The sequence below is a fragment of the Etheostoma spectabile genome, chromosome 5, assembly GCF_008692095.1.
Source record: "Etheostoma spectabile isolate EspeVRDwgs_2016 chromosome 5, UIUC_Espe_1.0, whole genome shotgun sequence".
In the NCBI taxonomy this organism is placed as follows: domain Eukaryota; kingdom Metazoa; phylum Chordata; class Actinopteri; order Perciformes; family Percidae; genus Etheostoma; species Etheostoma spectabile.
Window position 1 is genome coordinate 38063533 of NC_045737.1, and position 21275 is coordinate 38084807.

Genomic DNA, 21275 nt, shown 5'->3' on the forward strand with positions numbered 1-21275 from the left:
TTTTTTTTTAAATTTAAAGAAATCCCCGATGAAATATATGAATGGAAAATAGTTTTTTTTTATTCAACTGAAAAATCACAAAATGCAAAAAAAATTAGGTGCATTTTGAAATCAACTATTACTTTTTTTTTTTTTACTATTTTAATGAATTATATGCAGTAAAGTACAATTTCACACGAGAAATCTAACTCCTAACTCCTAACAAATGATTTAAAAGTGGCAGGGGGATCTTCAACAGTAATTTCACGCTCCATCACGCTGACATCACATCGCCTCACGAGACAACTTTTCACCTCGACGAGAAATCTCGTCACGTTTTAATCTCTCGTCACACCCTTACTGAGCATGCACGGCTTTATACGTCAGAATAAGAACTTTGAGAGGAATCCTGAGCTTGATAGGAAGCCAACGTAACGAGATGAGAGGGAGTGATGGGAGTTGTCCTATCAGTGTTAAGTAGAGATGGTCCAACACCAGTTCGTGCTTACTGATTCCGATACCGGAACTTGTGAATCAGCCGATAACGAATACCGACCGACATATTTTATGATGATTTATTGATGATGTTTTAACAGCTGTATACTGCTCTCACTGTATGCATGTCTTATGATTTCTGTCTTTGCTGTACGGCCTGGCTTGGGGTTACATTTTTTTTTTTTTTGTGTGTGAAACATGAACAAACACAACGATGAACGCCATATCCAGTCATCCAATTTGACATAGTCATTGGCAGAGGGCGTTGGCATATTTTTATCTATAAGGCCATGCTAGGTCTGTTGCCATTGTACATCAGTAGTTTGATCACATGGAGAAGTGTTGGTTCCTATTCATTGCGATCAGATGATCACTTGCTGCTCATTGTTCCATTTGCCCGTACAAATCTAGGAAAAAGGGCTTTTGTCTGCTCCGCTCCTTCTGCATGGAACTCTCTGCAAAAAGACTTGAAATTATCTGAACTTATTTCTTTAAATGCTTTTAAATCCAGATTGAGAGAACCTGAAATGACCCGTTTACATTGTAAATGTTTTTAACTGTCTGTGTTGTATAACTTTTATAAATGTAATTGATTGTGTTTTTGCCTGCCTCTTGGCCAGGACTCCCTTGAAAAAGAGGTTTTTAACCTCAACGGGACTTTCCTGGTTAAATAAAGGTTAAATAAAAAATAAATAAAAAAAGAGTCGGAAAAAGAACATAAATAAGCTACTTGAAAGTAGATTTGTGTTTTTAGGGCTAAATCACGGGGTATGGGATTGGTAAACTCCAGTACTCGCTGCATAAAATGCTGGTATCGATTTCAGTTGGAGTTTGATTAAATAACTGTTTTTACACCCACACTGTATATATGCACCGTGTCACAGCGCGCTAATGCTACAAAACGATGCGTTCACTGCTCTTTGTCGAGCTCTGGTTAACCTGTGTACAACTTCCCTGAAAGTCTAAATTCTGCTTCGTCCTCTCAGGTCCATAGCGAAGGAACTAGCAGACTGGCTGATCCACAACAACGTGGTGGAGCACATATTCGGACCAAATTTGCACATTGAGGTGAGACCTTTGATCCAAGGGTGTGAGTTTTTTGTGTTTGTTTTTTTAATTAACATCAAGGATGCGTCGAATCAAAGGTTCGGGTTTGAATTTGGACAAAGATTTGGCTTTTTGGCAGGTGTCTGCCAAACCTTAGACCTTTTTTGCCACTGAACCCTACGCTTGCACTAGGCAATGTTCTAGGGAGGTGTTTACGTAGGTGGAGCGTTCAAGAGAAAGTGAAAATGGAGCTCGTTAGCAGAATAAGAGACGTCTGGCAGCACTTTCAGTCAAAAGAAAGAGATTCAAGTCGAGGTACGTGTTCAATCTGCAATGCCGATTTGTCTCGTGGTGGCGAGGACCCTAAACAATACACACTATCTGCTGTTGGAACATTTGCGTATGAAATATCCAAGAGAATACGAGTTGCGCATGAAGGAATCTTCAGACAGCGGCCAAAATGCAGCAACTTCAGGTACGGCAAAGGAAGGACGGTACCGGCTGAAAGCGTGGCCGATGACCATCACCAGCTTTGCTAGCCCTATTGTCCTCCTGGCATAATGTTACGTATTCAATAAAATGATAAATACACCGCTGTGGACGGTGTTTACTTAGCTAATGTGTTTACTGTGTTAATGAAATCAGGATGGGAGGAGGTTTCGGATTCGGCAGAATCTTAACTAGTGGATTCGGTCTTCGGCCAAACCCCAAAAATCCAGATTCGGTTCATCTCTAATAAAAATGCACAAGATTTAAGTTCTTCACTTAAACAGGACAACACTGCAGAATGGAAGTCATGTTTTTATCAAAGCAAAGCTGATCTTAAGTGTGTGTGTGTGTGTGTGTGTGTGTGTGTGTGTGTGTGTGTGTGTGTGTGTGTGTGTGTGTGTGTGTGTGTGTGTGGTGTGTGTGTGTGTGTGTGTGTGTGTGTGTGTGTGTGTGGTGCTGTGTGTGGCGGTGTGTGGGTGTGTGTGGCTGTGTGGGTGTGTGTGTGGCTGTGTGTTGGCTTTGTGTGTGGCTGCGTGTGTCTTCGCTCTCTGTGTGCTTGTGTGGCTGTGTGTCTCGCTCTCTGTGTGGCTGTGTGTCTCGCTCTCTGTGTGTGTTGTGGCGCCTCTCTGTTGGGTGTTGTGTGTCTCGCTCTCTGTGTGTGTGTGTGTGTCTCGCTCTCTGTGTGTGTGTGTGTGTCTCGCTCTCTGTGTGGTGTGTGTGTCTCGCTCTCTGTGTGAGTGTGTGTGTCTCGCTCTGTGTGTCTCGCTCTGTGTGTGTGTGGTGTGTGTCTCGCTCTGTGTGTGTCTCTCTCGCTCTCTGTGTGTGTCTCTCTCGCTCTCTCTCGCTCTCTGTGTGTGTGTGTGTGTGTTCCAGATCATCAAACAATGCCAAGTGATCCTGAACTTTTTAGCTGCAGAAGGCCGACTCAGCACGCAGCATGTGGACTGTATTTGGGCTGCAGCTCAGGTGAGACTGGACCGATGTACGCAGCTTCATTCTGCTCCATTAAGCCCCTCTGTGGAGCAGCATGAGGGGGGGGGCAATGTTGGCTGGCCTGGTCTGTTTGGAGCTATATTTTGCCTTTTTAACAATTATTAGTAGATAATGTAGGTTTGAACATTTTAGTGTTCATTTTAGACAAATTCCTCACAAGTGTAACTTATTGTGGCAAGCAATTTTATGTTTTTTTTTTTTTTTAAATATAAATTTGTTTGGTTCCCATTAGCATGGAAATGCATTCTTTTGTACTTAGTTAGTAGGGATGAATTTAAAACTTATATAAACTGTGCAGTTGATTGCATGGTATTATAGCTAAGTGTAGAATAATAAGAGTATTTACATATAAAACAATGTAAATGATGAGATTGTAATTACTTGCTGTTGTTACCCATATTAAATTGTTTTAAATTTAGTTTTTTGGTTTATTAGAATGTTATATACAGATAGTACAAAAACATCTCTGTACTAGTCTGAGGATAAAACAAGTAATTAACTTTAAAATTACAGAATTTCTTTTTGTTTTGTCTTTCAGCTGAAACACTGCAGCCGTTACATCCACGACCTTTTCCCGTCACTCATCAAAAACCTCGACCCGTGCCTCTCCGCCACGTCCTCAACCGGTGTCAGCCTGCACCCCAGGCCACCGGACAGGTACACACACACACACACACACACACACACACCACACACACACACACACTCCAGCCCCCCCGCACGCACACCTCGCAGCCCCCCACACACTCACTCACTCACACACACACACCGACTCGCAGCCCCCCCACACACTCACTGACCACTCAGTCACCCACACACACCCACTCACTCACAGCCCCCCCCCACACACACACCCACCCCCAAACACACACACAGCCCCCCCCCCCACACACACACACAGCCACCCCCCCCCACACCACAAACAACACACACACACGGCCACACACTCACTCATCACCACATATAACACCACACACGAACACAGACACAGACCAGACACAGACCACACACCAACACACCCCACCACACACACACACCAAACACACACACACACAACCACACACACACACAAGCCACACGCACTCACCACACGATTCGCAGACAACACCACACACATCCACATCACTCACAGCCCCCAAACACATCACACACCACACACACACACACACATACGTACGCACACTCGTGCGCACGCAGGCACCACACCACACAACACACACCACACACACACACCCAACACCACACACACACACACACACACACACACACATACACACACACACCCTCAAAACTGACCTTAATCAGAGGTGGTAGAGGAGCCAAAAACTGTACTCAAGTTAAAGTACTGTTACTTCAGAATAACATGACTCTAGTAAAAGTAAAAGGTAGTCATCCAAATAATTACTTGAGTAAGAGTAAAAAAGTACTTGATGAAAAAACTACTCAAGTAGTGAGTAACTGTTGAGTAACGTCTGGTTAATTTCTTAAAACAAGCATCAATCAGACCGACAAAAATACAAAATAATCATATTTAGGCAAATTATAGTTCATCCAATCAATAAAATTAATTAAAATTAATTTATTAATTACAAAATAGCTTAAGTTAAAGAGACTTGTCACATCAAATTTGGACGGATACTGCATGTGCAAAACATAACGCTACTGTATGTAACCTAAAAGACAAACATCCACCTATCAAAACTAAAATGGCCGCTTCATGTTTCCTCAGGTTAGATTTTGAGGTTTTGAACGCTCACATGTCCGTTTGTTTTGGTCGACACAGAAGACGCCGCATAATGTAGCCGCTGGTTCGCACTTTTCCTAAAAGGTAACCATGCTTTCACTATGAGGCCGGGCGGTTGATTCTGACATCTTTGTTTTGCAACGACTATAAAGCTAACCTGTCCCGCCCGTAGACCGTTAATAACAATAATACACAGCCTATGGTGCCGCCCATAGACATACACAGTCTATGGTCCCGCCCCTAAGATCGAGTATGGTCACGTGACTGCACAACGACGTCTGATTGGTGGAACACAGTCACGTGGTAGCGTCTTCAGCAGAAGACTCTCTCTCTCTCTCTCTCTCTCTCTCTCTCTCTCTCTCTCTCTCTCGTGCTCTCTCTCTCTCGTGCTCTCTCTCTTTCAAAATAAAACAATAAAATGAGACGTACGCGGGGGTAAAAACAACGAGGCGTAGAATACCAACGAGGTAAAAAGAAAAGTAACGAGCTCATTGTAGCCTGATGTAGCGGAGGAAGAGTACAGCTTCTTCTTCACTACTCTACTTAAGTACAAGTAAAAGTATATAGTGATTTAAAACTACTCCTAGAAGTAAATTTTTTTTCAAAAACTAACTCAAGTAAATGTAACGGAGTAAATGTAACTCGTCACTACCCACCTCTGCCTTTTAATACAGTGTGATATTCATTCCTTTTATCAATATGATAATAACTATTTGTATAGCAGCTTTAGTTTTCAAAGGGCTTTTACAGAGGAAACAAAAGCACAGACAAATAAATACACATAGTTACACGTTATTAAGATACAGAAAACAGAATATGGGACAGCTTGAAAGGACAGAAGAAATTTCAAAATGACAAAGTGGATTTAGTAATACAGGTTTATACATGTCCCTCCCTTGCCAGACGTTGTACCTGGCCTCCATGCTGATCAAGGCTCTGTGGAACAACGCCCTGGCGGCCAAGGCCCAGCTCTCCAAGCAGAGCTCCTTCGCCTCGCTGCTCAACACCAACATGCCCATGGGCAACAAGAAAGGTCGGTCTGGCTTCATTCATGGATCTCAGTGTTTAACGTTTGAGTGGCGGCGGCGGCTTGATTTCCTTCCCACAGGAAGTTCTCCCCCTGGCTCTCAGTCTTCTCGTCTGGTCTCAGGTTCCCCGGCCGCCAGTCCGGACAGCAGCGACAACAGCGACACGCAACACAGCGGAGGCAGCGACATGGAGATGGACGACCAGATGATGTCTGGCAACAAGAGGAGCCAGCAGAGGCTGTCGGACACAGAGGTACACACACACAGTACACACACAGTACACACTCACTCACACTCACACACTGTCCAGCTGGACAGTAATCATTAACCCTCATGTTGTCCCCATGTTGTCCTCATGTTGCCCTCATGTTGCCCTCATGTTGCCCTCATGTTGCCCTCATGTTGCCCTTGTCCTCATGTTGTCCTCATGTTGTCCTCATGTTGTCCTCATGTTGTCCTATATCAATGTTCTTATTAATTCCCCAAAATAACATGATTGATTCCACCCAACGCTCTTTGCCAAGTGCAAATCTCTACTTTCATTAACTTTACAAACATGTTATACAATGTGTAACGATTCGGCATCATACAGAGAAAAAATTCATTATAATCTTACTTGAAAAATAAAAAAAATATATATATATATGAAATTTGAGAAAATAATTTAAAACATAAACAGCACAAAGAAAGGATAAAAACCAACAAATACACAAAGTACTTTACAAAGACAAGAAGAAATCAAGTCTATAAACTTATAATTCCTTAACAAAAATCTTGCAGTAGATCAGCTATATAGATAGTTTTCTTACTATTAATAATTTGGTTAGACTCAAAAAAGTTCCGAAATTCAATTCTGAAGTGAGTAAAAGCTGGAAGCGATTTAGCAAATTTTGCTTTATGGATATGAAAATATTCCCATGTAGAATTAGAAATCCTACATATATCTTTTGCTTTGTATTTAATTTGGCGATTCTTTTGAATATTTTAATAATTTCCCATTTTTTTCCCCCAGAACTCCAAAGAGAACCAGAATAGAGGATAATAGTTTCTTCTTCAATTTGTACAAAATTCACATTTACCGTCCACAGCCGCAAACCTCAAAACAAATTTGTTAGGATAAATATTATGCAGTATGTGGAATTGTAAATCTTTTAATTTACTGGGGAGTTGGTGAAGTGTTTTGAAATAGTGTTGAGTAAAAGTTGACATATTCCAGTCTGTGATTATCATCAACATCCATTCCTTTAATTTTAGTCTCAATAATTCCTAATTTCTGCTTTTCTAACTCAAACATTAGGCATACTTTCCTAAAAATGACATTTATTCACCATACATTCCAAAAATAATAGTAAAAATAAAGTTTAAAAGTTAGTGTTAAAAACAAAAATCACAAACATCGATAAAAAGCATCATAAGTGTTGAGATTCAATTTTGACGGAATAAAAACACAAGAGTTAACCCGGCAGATGTTCACTGTCCCTTTTTAGATGGAATTGAAAACATTTGAGCTGCATATCTGAAATTAAAAAATTAAAATAAAAAGTGAACAGGGAGGAAGAGTGGATTTAATGGGGCATGCGGACCGGTTTTGAAACTCTTGGGGGGGTCTGAAGGAGGTAGTTTGCTTTTTGTTCTCTTAAGTCTTGATATTTGCTATGGTGCCTCACCGTAAGGTACCGCCAAATAATTACAATTTGTACGTTCTTGGTTGCTGCTTATTGTTATTTAAAAATCAGAATTACTTTATTTGTAATTTATTGATCCCCGAAGGGAAATTCTGTGTTACGGTTGCACAAAGTATTTAAATATCAGAGTAGAAATATGAAGAATAATGAGTGTGGATATGCATGGTTATTTACAAAGTTAAAGGAATTTTTATGATTCAGTATTTACATAATTAAGGAGTTGGAATGGTAAATGGTTATTGATATTATTGTATGGATAAGAAAATGGAAAATGATGCTTGCATGAACAAATGTGGTCTGTACCCAGGGTTGATCTGCAATAAACACGCTGTCAAAAAAAAAGAGAGATGTTTTGAATCAACAAATAGCTTGTCTAATTCAAAAACCAAATCATTTCCAACTTTCTTTTTATTGAACAAATTAACCATGGAATTCAATATAAAAAGGCACCACTAAAATCATGTGACAAGTCACCATTTTAAAGAGCTGTTTTCTACTCGTTTAACTAACGCTAAAAAAAAAAAAAAATCTCTGAGCGTCTTTCTCAGAGAGTTATCCTGGCAACGTGTCGAGAAAGTGATTTTAAAACGATGGTGTTGTGTCTTGTATCTGTGTTGTTTCCTCAGGAGTCGATGCAGGGCAGCTCCGACGAGACGGCCAACAGCGTGGAGGAGGGCAGCAGCGGGCCGGGCAGCAGCAGCGGCCGCAGCGAGGCCTCCAGCAACGACGCGGCGTCCAGCCGAGCCAGCCAATCGGCCGGCAGCCCCGGCAGCGAGATGCACTCGGACGACATGGCGGACAGCGAGGCCTTGAAGGAGGAGGAGGAAGAGGAGGAGGAGGAGGAAGAGGAGGAGGAGGAGGAGGAGGAGGAGGACGAGGAGGAGGACGACGAGGAGGACGACGAGGACGACGACGACGAGGAGGACGAAGACGAGGGGAACCGCTCGGCCGCTGACGGCGGGCAGCTGAAGGAGCCCCGGGAGCAGACGGAGTCGAGGAAGAGGAAGGCGGGCGAGGCGCTCTGCGAGGGGCCGAGCCAGGGGGCGGGGCCCGGCGGCTCGGGGGGCGGAGCCAAGGCCAAGGTTCTCCCCTTCAAGCCGGACACGTCTGTTGTCATGGTGACGGCGGCGTCGACGTCCCTTGAGGGCCGGATGAGGATGTTGGACGCCTGTTCCGCGTCGTTGTCCGCTCGGCCCGACGGGACGGAGCCCCAGCAGCAGCTGCCAGAGATCGGCCCCCCACAGATGGTCCAGGGGCCTCAGGAGCCTCCGTGTCTGCCGCGGCCCGGGGACTTCCTGGGCGAGGCCATGGGCGGCGAGCTCTTTAACTGCCGGCGCTTCATTGGCCCCCAGCACCACCACCATCACCATCATCACCACCACCACCATCATGAAGGGTAAGGCCTACTCCATGGGGGGCCCGAGATGACGGGGTCTTACCTCTGTAAACTACCAGTATTCACAGCGAGTTTCATGGAGGTCTGACTTTTGTTACTGTAGAAAATATAAATGCTAATTTAGAGTTGGTTTTTTTTCTTAGATATAGCCAAACTAAATAATAAACCAGAATTTTTCTCCCATCCCTGAAAGTGGTGTGGACCATCCAGACCCTCCTACAAAAAAAAGAAAAAAAAAAAAAACTCTAATTAGCATCCCTTTTCTGCAATTGTGATAAAGCTGTTTGATCTTTGATGGATCTGCTTGTCTGCCTCCTTTTTATAAAACCCTCGGCCCTCCGTCAGTCCCATGGTGGAGGACATGCTGAGTGCGGACGACGTGAGCTGCAGCAGCTCCCAGGTCAGCGCCAAGTCGGAGAAGAACATGGCCGACTTTGACGGCGAGGAGTCGGGCTGCGAGGAGGAGCTGGTCCAGATCAACTCCCACGCCGAGCTCAGCTCCCACCTCCAGCAGCACCTCCCCAACCTGGCCTCCATCTACCATGAGCACCTGGTGCAAGGTGAGGCCACACTGAACCAATGCAACAGGTTTCAGTTTCAGTTTTTCTGTGTCGAATCCCGCGAGACTAAATAAAGATCTCCCTGCCAAAGAAACGAAAAAGCTGATTTGTGGGAGCACTCTCCATCTGTGCAGGTCCGTCGGTCCATAAGCACCAGTACTCCGGCAGCCAGGCCGTGACGGACATCAACCTGGACAACGTTTGTAAGAAGGGCAACACGCTGCTGTGGGACCTGGTGCAGGACGAGGACGCGGTACGACCTCACACCTCTTGATGGATACAGATGCTGCTTTCTCCATAACGATACTCTTATCATTTCAGCTTCATTTGCATAGCACTTTTCATACAAAGGTCACATGCAACACAAAGTGCTTCATATTTTAAATAAGTCCCACACACATACACAGAGATTTAATGTAAAAGGCAATTAAAGCGCGAGTTGAGGAAACGTTATCATGAAACAGCGTAAAACCTGTAATATTGATACTATCTATATTTGTAAAATGAAGCAGTTAAAAGATTTGAGGTATTTTATTTTTTACTTTTTTGCAGGAATAGGTTAAATGATTCTGTATAGATATATTATAATATATAATATATATAATAGTATAGATATATATTATATATGATATATATATATATATATTAATATATATATATATATATATAATGAGGGACAAATTTAGCTGAGCGCTGTCACTAAATTGAGAATAGTGGTCCACTACCTTCAGTGTCTCGGGTCAAATTGACCCGTTGTCCTATATCAATGTTCTTTTAATTCCCCAAAATAACATGATTGATCCCAACGCTCTTTGCCAAGTACAAATCTCTACTTCATTAATTTTTTCAATTTTATGCTTGTAAAACAATATGGAAGTGTTGGTGAAATAGTGTTGAGTAAAAGTTGACATATTCCAGTCTGTGATTATCATCACCTCCTTCCATTATTATAAGTTAATTCAATTTCTGCTTTTTAACTCAAACATTAGGTACAATTTCCTATAAATGAGGTTTATTGACCATAAAGTCCAAAAATAACTGTAAAACTACAGTTAAAAAGTGACAGTGGGGGGGGGGGAAAAAGCGATAAAAAGCCTAAACAAAAATGTTGATTTTTCAATTTTGACGGGAAGACAACACGAGGGTTAAGGTTAGCCCCTCTTTAGTAAGCCTTGAGGTGGACTAGGATGGTCCCGAGCAAAACCTGGAGCAGCATCTTATCACTAAAATAAAACAAATGTCCAACTTCAGCCCACCTCACGTTAGTCAGCCCCGACCCGGTACCAGTTCAGTACTGGTTCTCGATACCATCCCTATTTATAGACGGATATTAATGTTTCAAATGAGCACAATGTGATGTAGGTAGTGAGAAGATGTGTGCATCAATGCTGCCTTCACGTGCGGTCGGAATTTTTGACTTCCCCCTTTGCTGCTGTCGAAGCTTTTATATATATAATTTATATAATATTTGCTGTTAAGTACTGAAGCTCCGAAGCTTACAAAATAGTATTCGGTACAGCCCTAGTGTACAAAAAAATGTTTAAATAAGAAGAGTCCGGTTTCATTTTACTCATAACCAAATTATTAAAATGCGTTTACACACATTGAATATTTAGTTTGTTCGTCTCCGATGGCCAGAGGTGATAACTAATCATATTACATATATGATCCCAAAGTGTTTCCCAGAAACAACATGACCAAAAAAAATAAAAAATTAAAACACCAGCAGCTGAAAGAAGAAAAATAATCACAAAACTTAATATTTTAACTTCAATAAAAACAGGTCAGACCTTCAGAGGCAAATCAGCACAAGTCAAATGCTGCAACACACTGCTCCTGTGTGATCTCATGTTTCGTGTGTGTGTGTGTTTGTGTGTGTGTGTGTTTGTTGTGTTGTGTCTTGTGTTGATGCTGTTGGTTTGTGTTGTGTGTGTGTGTGGTGTTTGTTTGTGGTGTGTCTGTGTGTGTGGTGTGTGATCTGTGTGTGTGTGATCTTGTGTGTGTGTGTGTGTGTGTGATCTGTGTGTGTGTGTGTGTGTGTGTGTGATCGTGTGTGTGTGTGGGGTGTGATCTCGTGTGTGTGGTGTGTGTGTGTGTGTGTGTGTGTGTGTGTGTGTTGTGTGTGTGTGTGTGTGTGTAGATTCATCTTCGGAGGGTCTGATTAACGAGCGGAGAAGCTGTTGTGTTCGCTCGTCTGTTGGTTCACCGACAGACAGATCCGCATGCGTTTCATCGAGGGTTGCCTTGACAACTTGGCCCATCACAGGTAAGAGTGACCCCCGTGGTTTTTTGTTCCTGGATCACCACCGGATCCAATTATTTCTGCAAACAACCAAAAACAACACTCGGAGAATGTGTCGGATGTCTGACAGCTGCATGGAACAGTATCCAACTGTGTGTGGCTATTAGCGGGGGGGGGGGGGGGGGGGGGGGGGGGGGGGGGGAAACATCGGTAAAGCATAGTATGCAATATTAAAGTAACAATACTACATCGATACACAGGCGCCAAGCATGGATCTGTAAATCACTGGTCCTTGAGAAAAATCCTGACGCGTCAGGTCTCAGCTTTCCAAAAGGGGGGGGGGGGGGGGCATGCTAGAAACTCTGCAAAACAACTATTTTTTAGTTTTCTGTTATTTTGAAAGTGTAAATGATGGAAATAAAATCTAACTTTTTGTGACATATTACACAAATGTCTAATCTGTCATTTGATGCCTTTTTTTGGAGAATTTTCCATCTTTTCTTGGCTTCTTTATGCACATTAATACACATTTTTACTTGGGGTGCCCAAACTTTCAAACCCCACTGTATGTGTTGGTCAGTTTGTCCGCCAAAGTTTTAATTTTTTGGGGACATCATTTGAAATTGGAAAAATGGTTATAAATAGCAATATATTCCAGAATATTGCAATATGTTTTAAAATCGCAATAATATCGTATCATGGCGTAAGTAGATAGATAGATAGATAGATAGATAGATAGATAGATAGATAGATAGATAGATAGATAGATAGATATTGATCTAAGTACCGTGATGATATCATATTGGGAGGCGTCTAGTGATTTCCCCCCCCCCTCATTTGCACAGAATGTTGTCGCAAATCTCATCATTTTACCCAAGTTACAAACATGCAAACGGCACCGGAGCACGGCGACGCTGTTAGCTTGGCAGCCCAGTCAGGGGTTGATTTGAGAATTATTACCTTCTCTTTGTGTTTGTGCAGGTTTAGCGCCAGCTACGTCTGCTCAGTCCTTTTGTTAAATAGCCTTTCAATGTTGAATTTCTCTCTTTTCCTGTATTCTTGTATTTGACTCCCATCTTCTCGTCTCCCCCCCCCCCCCCCCCCTCTCAGGTCTGTTGTGGTTTCCTTGCGTCTACTACCCAAACTTTTTGGCACGTTCCAGCAGTTTGGCTCCAGTTACGACACTCACTGGATCACCATGTGAGTAACGTTTTAGCAGCCGAGTTCAGATTAATATGTTGATCAGCTGGTGTATTTGAAGCATCATATTCTTTGAACTTATGTTACAAGTTTTCCTGCGTACGTGCAAAACCTCTGATAGACTATCAACAGAAACTGGATATATACTTTTTCAAATAAAATAAAGAGGGCGCTGTCTCGTGAGTGTGGTGCTGATTGGTGTATCGGTTCCATCAGGTGGGCGGAGAAGGAGCTGCACATGATGAAGCTGTTCTTCGACAACCTGCAGCACTACATCCAGGAGGTCCGGGAACACCTGCACAAGTTTGCACTGTAAGTCTGTCCACCTGGCATCTCTACTAGGCTGACTATCGGCCCTGGCTGACTATCTGCCCGGCGTGCGTCGGCATGCCGCTGCTATCGCCGCTGGCTGGGCTGACTATCGGCCCTCTGCTGGCTGGACTATCGGCCATGCCTGGCGACTAGCCCCTCCTGGCATGACTATCGGCCCCTGCCTGGCTGACTATCGCCCCTGCCTGGCTGACTATCGCCCCTGCCTGGCTGACTATCGCCCCTGGCTGGCTGACTACGCCCCTCCTCGGCATATGCGCCTGGACTGGACTGCCTGGCTGCTATCGCCCTGGCATGGTCTGACTACGGCCCTGGCTGGCTGGACTATGGCCTCGGACGGTGACTATCGGCCCTGGCTGGCTGACTATCGGCCCTGGCTGGCTGACTATCGCCGGCTACTTCGGCCTGGCCGGCCTGGGACTATCGCCCGGGGGAACTCGTATCGCCCCTGGCTGGCGACATCGGCCTGGTGGCTGACTATCGGCCACTGGCTGGCTGCTGACTACTCGGCCCTGGCTGTGCACTATCGGCCCTGGCTCGGCTGACTATCGGCCGGGCTGGGCTGACTATAGCCCTGGCCTACTATCGCGCCCATTTTTGCGTTTTTTGCGGGTATATGTATCGGCGTTTATTTGATGAAACCGAGTAACGTGATATGAAAGGGTTCTACTTGGCCAGCTGATCAACTCTGTGTTGGTCCTTCTGCTTCAGTTTCTCTTACCACTGAGTGTGACTTGATGTCGTCACCCCCCCCCCCCCCCAACACTATCTGCCTCTGTTACTGGGGATTATGTTCAAAGTGTCTCATCTATTAAATAATTGCTTAAAGCGTTTAACAAAAAAAAATCTATATTTAATCTTTTAGCCCAGCTCAGACCAAAGATTCACAACGAGACAAAACCGTTTTAGATAAAAGTTTCAGCGGTCTGAAGCAGACCGTCTCAGCTTGACTCATAAGAGTCTCCAGAGGCTGGTTTTAGGACGTAGGAGACGTCTCCTGTCTCTAATAGAGAAGTCAGCTGGTAAAGTTGGCTATAAACTATAGAAATGAAACGATCCACAATCCATTTCAATGTTACAAACAGCTGAGCATCAGAGAAATTAGGCAGCTTTCAGAGCGGCTCGTTGCAAGACGTTGCAGGTTTCATCTCATCGCTAAACTTTGGTTTGAACTGGGCTTAAATACCATTAACATTTCATTATAAATGCATAATGGGTCCAAATATATCTGTTATTGTTTTCCTTAACTATTAATAATTGGTAATGCGCTTTAAACACACAGGAAAGAATACTGCTTCCTGCTTCTTACAGTGCAGACGCTTTGCTGCTTGCTCCTGCTTCTGCTTGCATATTTTTGCTGATATTTTTGCTGATAATCGTGCTTTTCCTCTGAGGAAACTATGAGCAGCGGCTCTTGGACACTTCAAAAACACTGGGACTATACATTTTTTGTAGACATAGGCTATTGCCATATTTTAAAAATTTTTTGCGTGAGCGTGGCTACCAATAGCTCAAGCCTGTCCTACAGTGATTGTAGCTAAAGCTAATTAGCAGCAAGATGCCTCCTTTCTCGTAGAAGACTACTACAAACTCCTTCAGAAGATTGCACTTCTGGAAAACCAAGGTTCACCTTAGAAGTGAACGTGGAAGTTAACGGATCTTGTGGAAATGACACCCACTTTACCATGGACCCATAACAATGGACAGAAAGTATGCTAACACACGGAATTAATTAGCACCAACAAGACTACAAAAGAAACAGGAGGGGGAACTGGTAAAAACAACAAGTGGCGGTCTCCCTGGAACCGTCTGGTGCGAAGCTAAGAGTAAATCATTTCCTGGGAAATGGCAGTTGGGGGGGGGGAGGACGACTAACGGGCCGGGCACAGCGCCCTGAGGCTTGTGATATGACCGGCTGGCCTGCATTATCATCTGGGCAGAGGCGCCCTTCTAACCCCTAGTACCTAGTAGGACACAGCGTGGACAGCTGCAAAAGGGAAAAAAAGCAACAAAATGCCACCCCCCCCAACAACCTTGTGTGCAACTGGATAACAGATTTGCTCTCTGCTGCAAGACGCTGGGACAGTCATCTGATACGGGACTGCGTCTCATCACCACACAGCAGGGTAAGGACTGAGAGCAATTCAAAAAGTAAAAAGCTAACAACTGGGCCTCAAACAACTGGTGTGGGTGACTCTGCTGTAAAAGATTTAAAAAACAGTAAAAAACACAAATACTAGTTTTCCCAAAGACATGGTGTCTGACTTGACCCAAAAAAATCCCAGATATCGTGGCAGCACACCCAACTGTGAAGAAACATTATTCTGCATAGGGTTAAATGATGTGTAAAGCAACAGTCTGAATTGCTGAAACTGGACTTTAGGGAACTGCTGACACGTCACCCCCCCTAAGCGCAAATGTGTTTATCAGTGGTACTATACGTCCGGTCAGAAGAGGAGATGAGAGATTCAGCGACTGTTGGGACTAAACAAATGGCTTTCAACTGAAGTACCGTCCACTCTCTGAAGTTCATTGACAATTTAAACATTTCTGGGAGCGCAGACATCTTTTTAAAGCAGATAGACTTTCCCTTAACAAGGCCAGGAGTAAAGCTTTCACCTCTAATCTGCTTACTTTCTGCGCTACACATCTGCTCCCCTGCCAAGGTCACAAAACAAAAGGAAGACACAACAAAGTGCGGCAGTGAGCCAGCACAGCCCCGCCTGTGCAAAGATTTGACCATGGGAGACCAGAGAGCAGAGAACGAAACCTCCAATCCCCTCTTCACCCGTCCAGCACCCCTCAAACCCCCAACCCGAACCTTCTGAGGATTCATCGCGTCTCTAATGATGTCCCACACACCCTTTCCCTTATTTCCCCCATCAATTATGCACCCCTTCCTACCCCCATGCTCAACCCGGGCAAAAGTAAAACGCCAAGCACCACTACCAGGATGTCAGAAAACTCCTTCCCCCCAGACTGATAAGGACGCTTGTGTGCAAAATCTGGCAAGCACATATGATATGTGCCGGGCCTTGGCCGCAGGGATAGTGATACTAATGATCTTTTAAGACAAGCCCGGGCCCTGTGGATCAATTCTCCTCAATTTCTGTTGTGATAGGTAATAGGAAAAGAATGGTGAATAAGCACTTAACTGCAAACTTAGCAAATTTAGCATCCATCCTCGTCAGCTACAGGCTGTCCCAAAAAATGAAAAACACACTAACACTAGCCTACTAAACGTCAGGTCTTGGCAGGAAAATCATTTTTTTTAATCAATGATTTGATTACTAAGCACAATCTAGATTTTTGTTTTTAACTGAAACCTGGTTAGACCATAATAACAGCGCTGCTGTTCTCATCGAGTCAGCTCCCCTAACTTCAGTTTATGAGTAGTGAGAATGAGTGAATAAGAAAGGAGGTGGAGTCGCCATTTTGTAATGACTCATTCCACTGTACGCAAATATGTTATGGAAATTTTGTTTCTTTGAATATGTTGCTCTTCAATTAAGATCTTCCCCTCAAGCGATGTTTCTAATACTATCAGGCCACCTAAATATGTGAAACCTTCATTGATGACTTCACTGAACTGCTGTCATTATCGATTAACTTTGATTGTGTAATCATTGCGGGTGATTTTAACATCATGTTGGACAGCCCCAGGACAGGGGGACCAAAGAGCTGTGTTGTTTTTGGAGAACTATGGACTGACTCAGCATGTGACGGAGCCCACCCACAATAAGGGGCACACTCTGGACTTGATTGTCTCAAAGGTTGAACATTTCCAAGGTTGTGGTGGACTGACGTTTGCTCTCTCGATCATCTGTGTTTTCTTTAACGGCACTATCTCTGTGCCCAAAAAGTGTCCAAACAAAGATAATCAAGAAACGGTATATCACTGAAAAACACCAGTGACACATTTATACAGCTTTTCTCCCTCCACACCAGCCCTCTCTGGGCTATCAGTCAGTGAGCTTGTAGATAATTTCAACTGTAAAATTACAAATGTTATTGATGCCATTGCTCCCACTAAGGTCAAAGTTGTATCTGGTGAAGAAAGATCTCATGGAGAAATGTGACTACTGGTGAGAACAGAAAAAAAGAGGTTGGTAGGAAAACGCTGAACGAAGGGGCGAAAAAACAAAATCTCCTGGTCCATTATAACTCCTATAAAGAGAGGACTTCGCATTTATAATTTGGAACTGAGGAAATGAAAAGAAGGTCCTTTTTCTCTGATATTATCTCTAGAACAATATAATTCCCGTGCTTTGTTTGCTACTGTTGAATAGGTTAACAAACCAGCCAGTACAGTAGCATCTGAACTTTTATCTACCAAGGCCTGCAATGACTTTGCCTCCTTCTTCAAAGACAAAATTCAAAGATTAGACAAACAGTCAGTGCCTCCTATCAGTCCAGGATATTGGTTGTCACAGTGGTTCAAGCAAAAATAGTTCCAATATGACAGAATTTCACACACGATCAACCATACAAACCTGGAGGACATATTCAACATCTGAAAAACTCGACCTGTTGCCTTGATGTTTACCAACGGGACTTTTCAAAAATGTTTCCAATGTTTGACTTCTGAATTCTACAGATTGTGAACACATCTCTTCTTTCAGGTATCTTTCCACAGGCCCTGAAAACTGCAGTAATCAAGCCACTCTTAAAAAGAACAACCTAGACAAGTCACATAATGAGCAATATAGGCCAATATCAAACCTTCCGTTTTTAAGTAATCATTGAAAAAGTAGGTCTTTCAACAACTCAACCAATTTCTTGTCACTAAGAAACAGTTTTGATACCTTTCAGTCGGGTTTCCGACCACACCACAGCACTGAAACGGCTCTTGTCAAAGTCTTTAATGACATCCACCTTAACACAGATAATGGCAAAATTTCATCTCTGTATTACTTGATTCAGTGCTGCATTTGACACGGGTCGACCACAACATACTACTAGACCGATTGGAAAACTGCGTTGGCCTTCTGGTCAGTACCTAAAACTGGTTTGAATCCTACCTAAAGAATAGGGATTACTTTGTGTCTATAGGTAATATGCTCTGAGCGTACAAATATGACATGGAGTTCCGCAAGGCTCATTCTGGGGCCTTCTTCGTTTAAACATCTACATGCTTCCATGGCTCAATTATGGAGGAAGAAAAAACAAAATAAGTTACCATAGTTATGCGGGACGACACACAAATTTACATAACCTTACGCCAGGGGACTATAGTCCAATACAAAAACTGACTAAGTGCATCGAACAAAATAACGGCTGGATGTGCCAGAACTTTTGAAATTAATGAAGGAAAAAACTGAGGTGGTTGTTTTTGGAGCAAGAGAGGACCGATTTTAAAAGTCTGCGCTCAGTTCAAACAAACAATGTTAAAAACAACAGACAAAGCCAGAAACTCTGGTGTAGTCATGGACTCAGACCTGAACTTAACAGCCACATATAAGACAATTACAAAGTCAGCCTACTATCACCTAAGAATATATCAAGGGTTTAAAGGGTTATGTGGTCAACAGGAGTTGGAAAAAATGTCCATGCCTTTATCTTCAGTAGACTGACTACTGTAACGGGGGTCTTTAACAGGTCCCTAAAAAATCAATCAGACAGCTGGCAGCTGATTCAGAACGCTGCTGCTCGAGTCCTCACAAGCCAAGAGACTGGATCACACTCCAGTTCTGAAAGTCTTACACTGGCTTCCTGGTCTCAAAGAATTGATTTCAAAGTACTCTGCTAGTTTATAAATCATAACGGTTTAGGTCCACCAAAGATATGTGATCTGCTACACACTATGAACACCCAGACCTCTCAGGTTCATCTGGGGACAGGTCTGCTTTCTGTCCCCGAGGTCGAACCTAAAAAGGGTGAAGCAGCTTTCAGTTTCTATGCTCCTCATTATCTGGAAATAAACTCCCAGAACCTGTAGATCCGCTGCTACTCTCAGTTCTTTTAAATCAAGCTGAAAGACCTTTCTATTGTGGCTGCCTTTCTTTAAATGACTAATCATTTCTTTAAATTTCTATGCTGCACTGTAAATTTTATTCTTGTGTTTTATGTTTCTCTTTGTTTTTAACTGTCTATTCATGTGTTTTACCGGTTTTTAATGCTTGTGATTTTTAACTGTTTTTACTTGTGTGTTATCTGTTTAACTGATTTTGTGTAAAGCACTTTGAATTGCCTTGTTGCTGAAATGTGCTATACAAATAAAGCTGCCTTGCCTTGCCTTGCCTAAAAACCAGTACCGGTCGATCCTACTAATGCTGACTCGTCTTTCTTGGCTGTGTCGTTGCAGGTACAGCCACAGTGCGGAGGTCCAGGTCCGGCTGCAGTTCCTAACCTGCGTCTTCTCCACACTGGGCTCTCCAGACCACTTCAGTAAGATTCAACTTCTTTTCTTCTGCTCAGAACTAATCTGGATTAAAAAAAAAAAAAAAAAAATAGTTTATTGTGCATTTAAGGCTACAAGCTATTCAAGCTAAAGATACTCTGATAATGAAAGTTGTAATTTGGAGTAGCATGGATAAGGCTGCCATCATAACTGTCACAAAGACTGATGGTGATGACAGTAAAAAAAAAAAAAAGCTACAACATAAGTTTAATAGAGCAACTGTCCAGCTTGCATTTACCTTCACAAAAGTGCGTGTTTTGCCGCTGACAGGCTCAGATTAATATTTTAAGTGTCTGACAACATTATAAAAAGGATTTTTAAGGAGGTCGACCTTTCTTTTAAACATAAAAACATCTGCAAAGTTGCGTTGGTTAAATCCACCAGACTCCATGTAAATAAACAGTCATTTTAGTGGTGTAAAATACACTTCATTTAAAGTTGACAGGAACAAAATGAAACTATGAAAAGACGATTTGGGTTGTTTTCACACTTTTCCAACCATCAAAACTTTAGTTTTGGTTGAAATAAACACACAGTTTACTGTTTTACATGTGAAAATGTTTTCTCTACACAAGCTAAAAGCATTGCTTTTTTAAATGGAGTCTGGTGGAAGCATTTTTTAAACATTTTCGGAGTATGGAAATTAACTCGTAATGTGTTTGGTTTCTCTTTGAGTCTCTTTGGGGAAAGCTGCTAAAATAGACCTCATTATGTAACCTGAGCTGCCCCGCTGAATCTGTGTGTGTCTGTGTGTTGTTTTGTTGTGTTGTTTTGTGTTTTTGTAGCTCATTTCAAATCCCAATGTTTGCTAAATTCTTTGTTTTGGACCTCTCAGATGTATCAAGAGTCAATGAGTGTAATAGAAAGTCAAAAACTCTGTTGTTATAGACCATTCACTAGAGATGTTGCGATATCAGTATCGCCTCCGATACTCCCTAAAACGCTGGTATCAGTATCGGGAAGTACTCGAGTTAATACACCGGTCCGATACCACGCAACAAAAATAAAAACAAAATGGCTGCCAAACTGGATAATAACAGTTCAGTGGAGTTCATTGTTTGTTCATGTTTATCAAAGACTTTAACCTGAACCAGGCCGACAACAAAGATAGAAATCATGTCACATCCATACAGGGACAGTAGTACACAGTAGTACACAGCTGTTATGCAAGTGTTTTATATCAGAAATATTAGATTTCTTTAAACTAAATTGCTCCAAAAAAACATGGAGGATTCCATACAACGCTCTTTAGGTAAAATGAATGCTTACTTTTATTGAATTTTTCTATATTTATGTATATAACTTTGTCATGTACCCATCTGTGATCCATTCAACATCCTCTGATCTTAACTATTAGTAAAAATAATTTATAATTTCTGCCTTTTTAACCCTCTGAGCCCGAGACACTCGCCCACGAGTAAAAAAGAACTTCTGATTTATAGTTTAATAACTTTTGAACCATACAAGCGATTTACTCACTTTCGGGTTTGTTTGAATCCTGACGTTTTCGGCTTTACGGAGGTCTCTTCCGGGTCTTTCTAGCCTCTACAGGGGGTTTTTCTATCCAGCCTGGAACTTCAGCCTCTTTGGGCTTTAAATCCATTCTGTTATATCCAAGATTGATCCACTTTATTTCCATAATTCATCACGTTTTGGCTCATTTTCTGCCGCTTATCGCTCTTCCGTC

At 42.7% G+C, this 21275-nt stretch overlaps 1 protein-coding gene across 1 annotated transcript in view; it reads left to right on the top strand.

Annotated features, from left to right (window-relative positions):
- The window catches only part of usp34 (ubiquitin specific peptidase 34), a gene marked incomplete in the record, with an annotated part of 152736 nt that overhangs the window by 41094 nt on the left and 90367 nt on the right, over positions 1–21275 (top strand). Inside the window, 14 exon segments of the mRNA XM_032516524.1 lie at positions 1461–1542; positions 2884–2976; positions 3542–3602; positions 3605–3660; positions 5651–5780; positions 5898–6028; positions 8087–8856; positions 9202–9416; positions 9551–9671; positions 11558–11583; positions 11586–11682; positions 12769–12858; positions 13075–13170; positions 19493–19575. Of these exon segments, the coding sequence (XP_032372415.1) occupies positions 1461–1542; positions 2884–2976; positions 3542–3602; positions 3605–3660; positions 5651–5780; positions 5898–6028; positions 8087–8856; positions 9202–9416; positions 9551–9671; positions 11558–11583; positions 11586–11682; positions 12769–12858; positions 13075–13170; positions 19493–19575 (2051 nt within the window).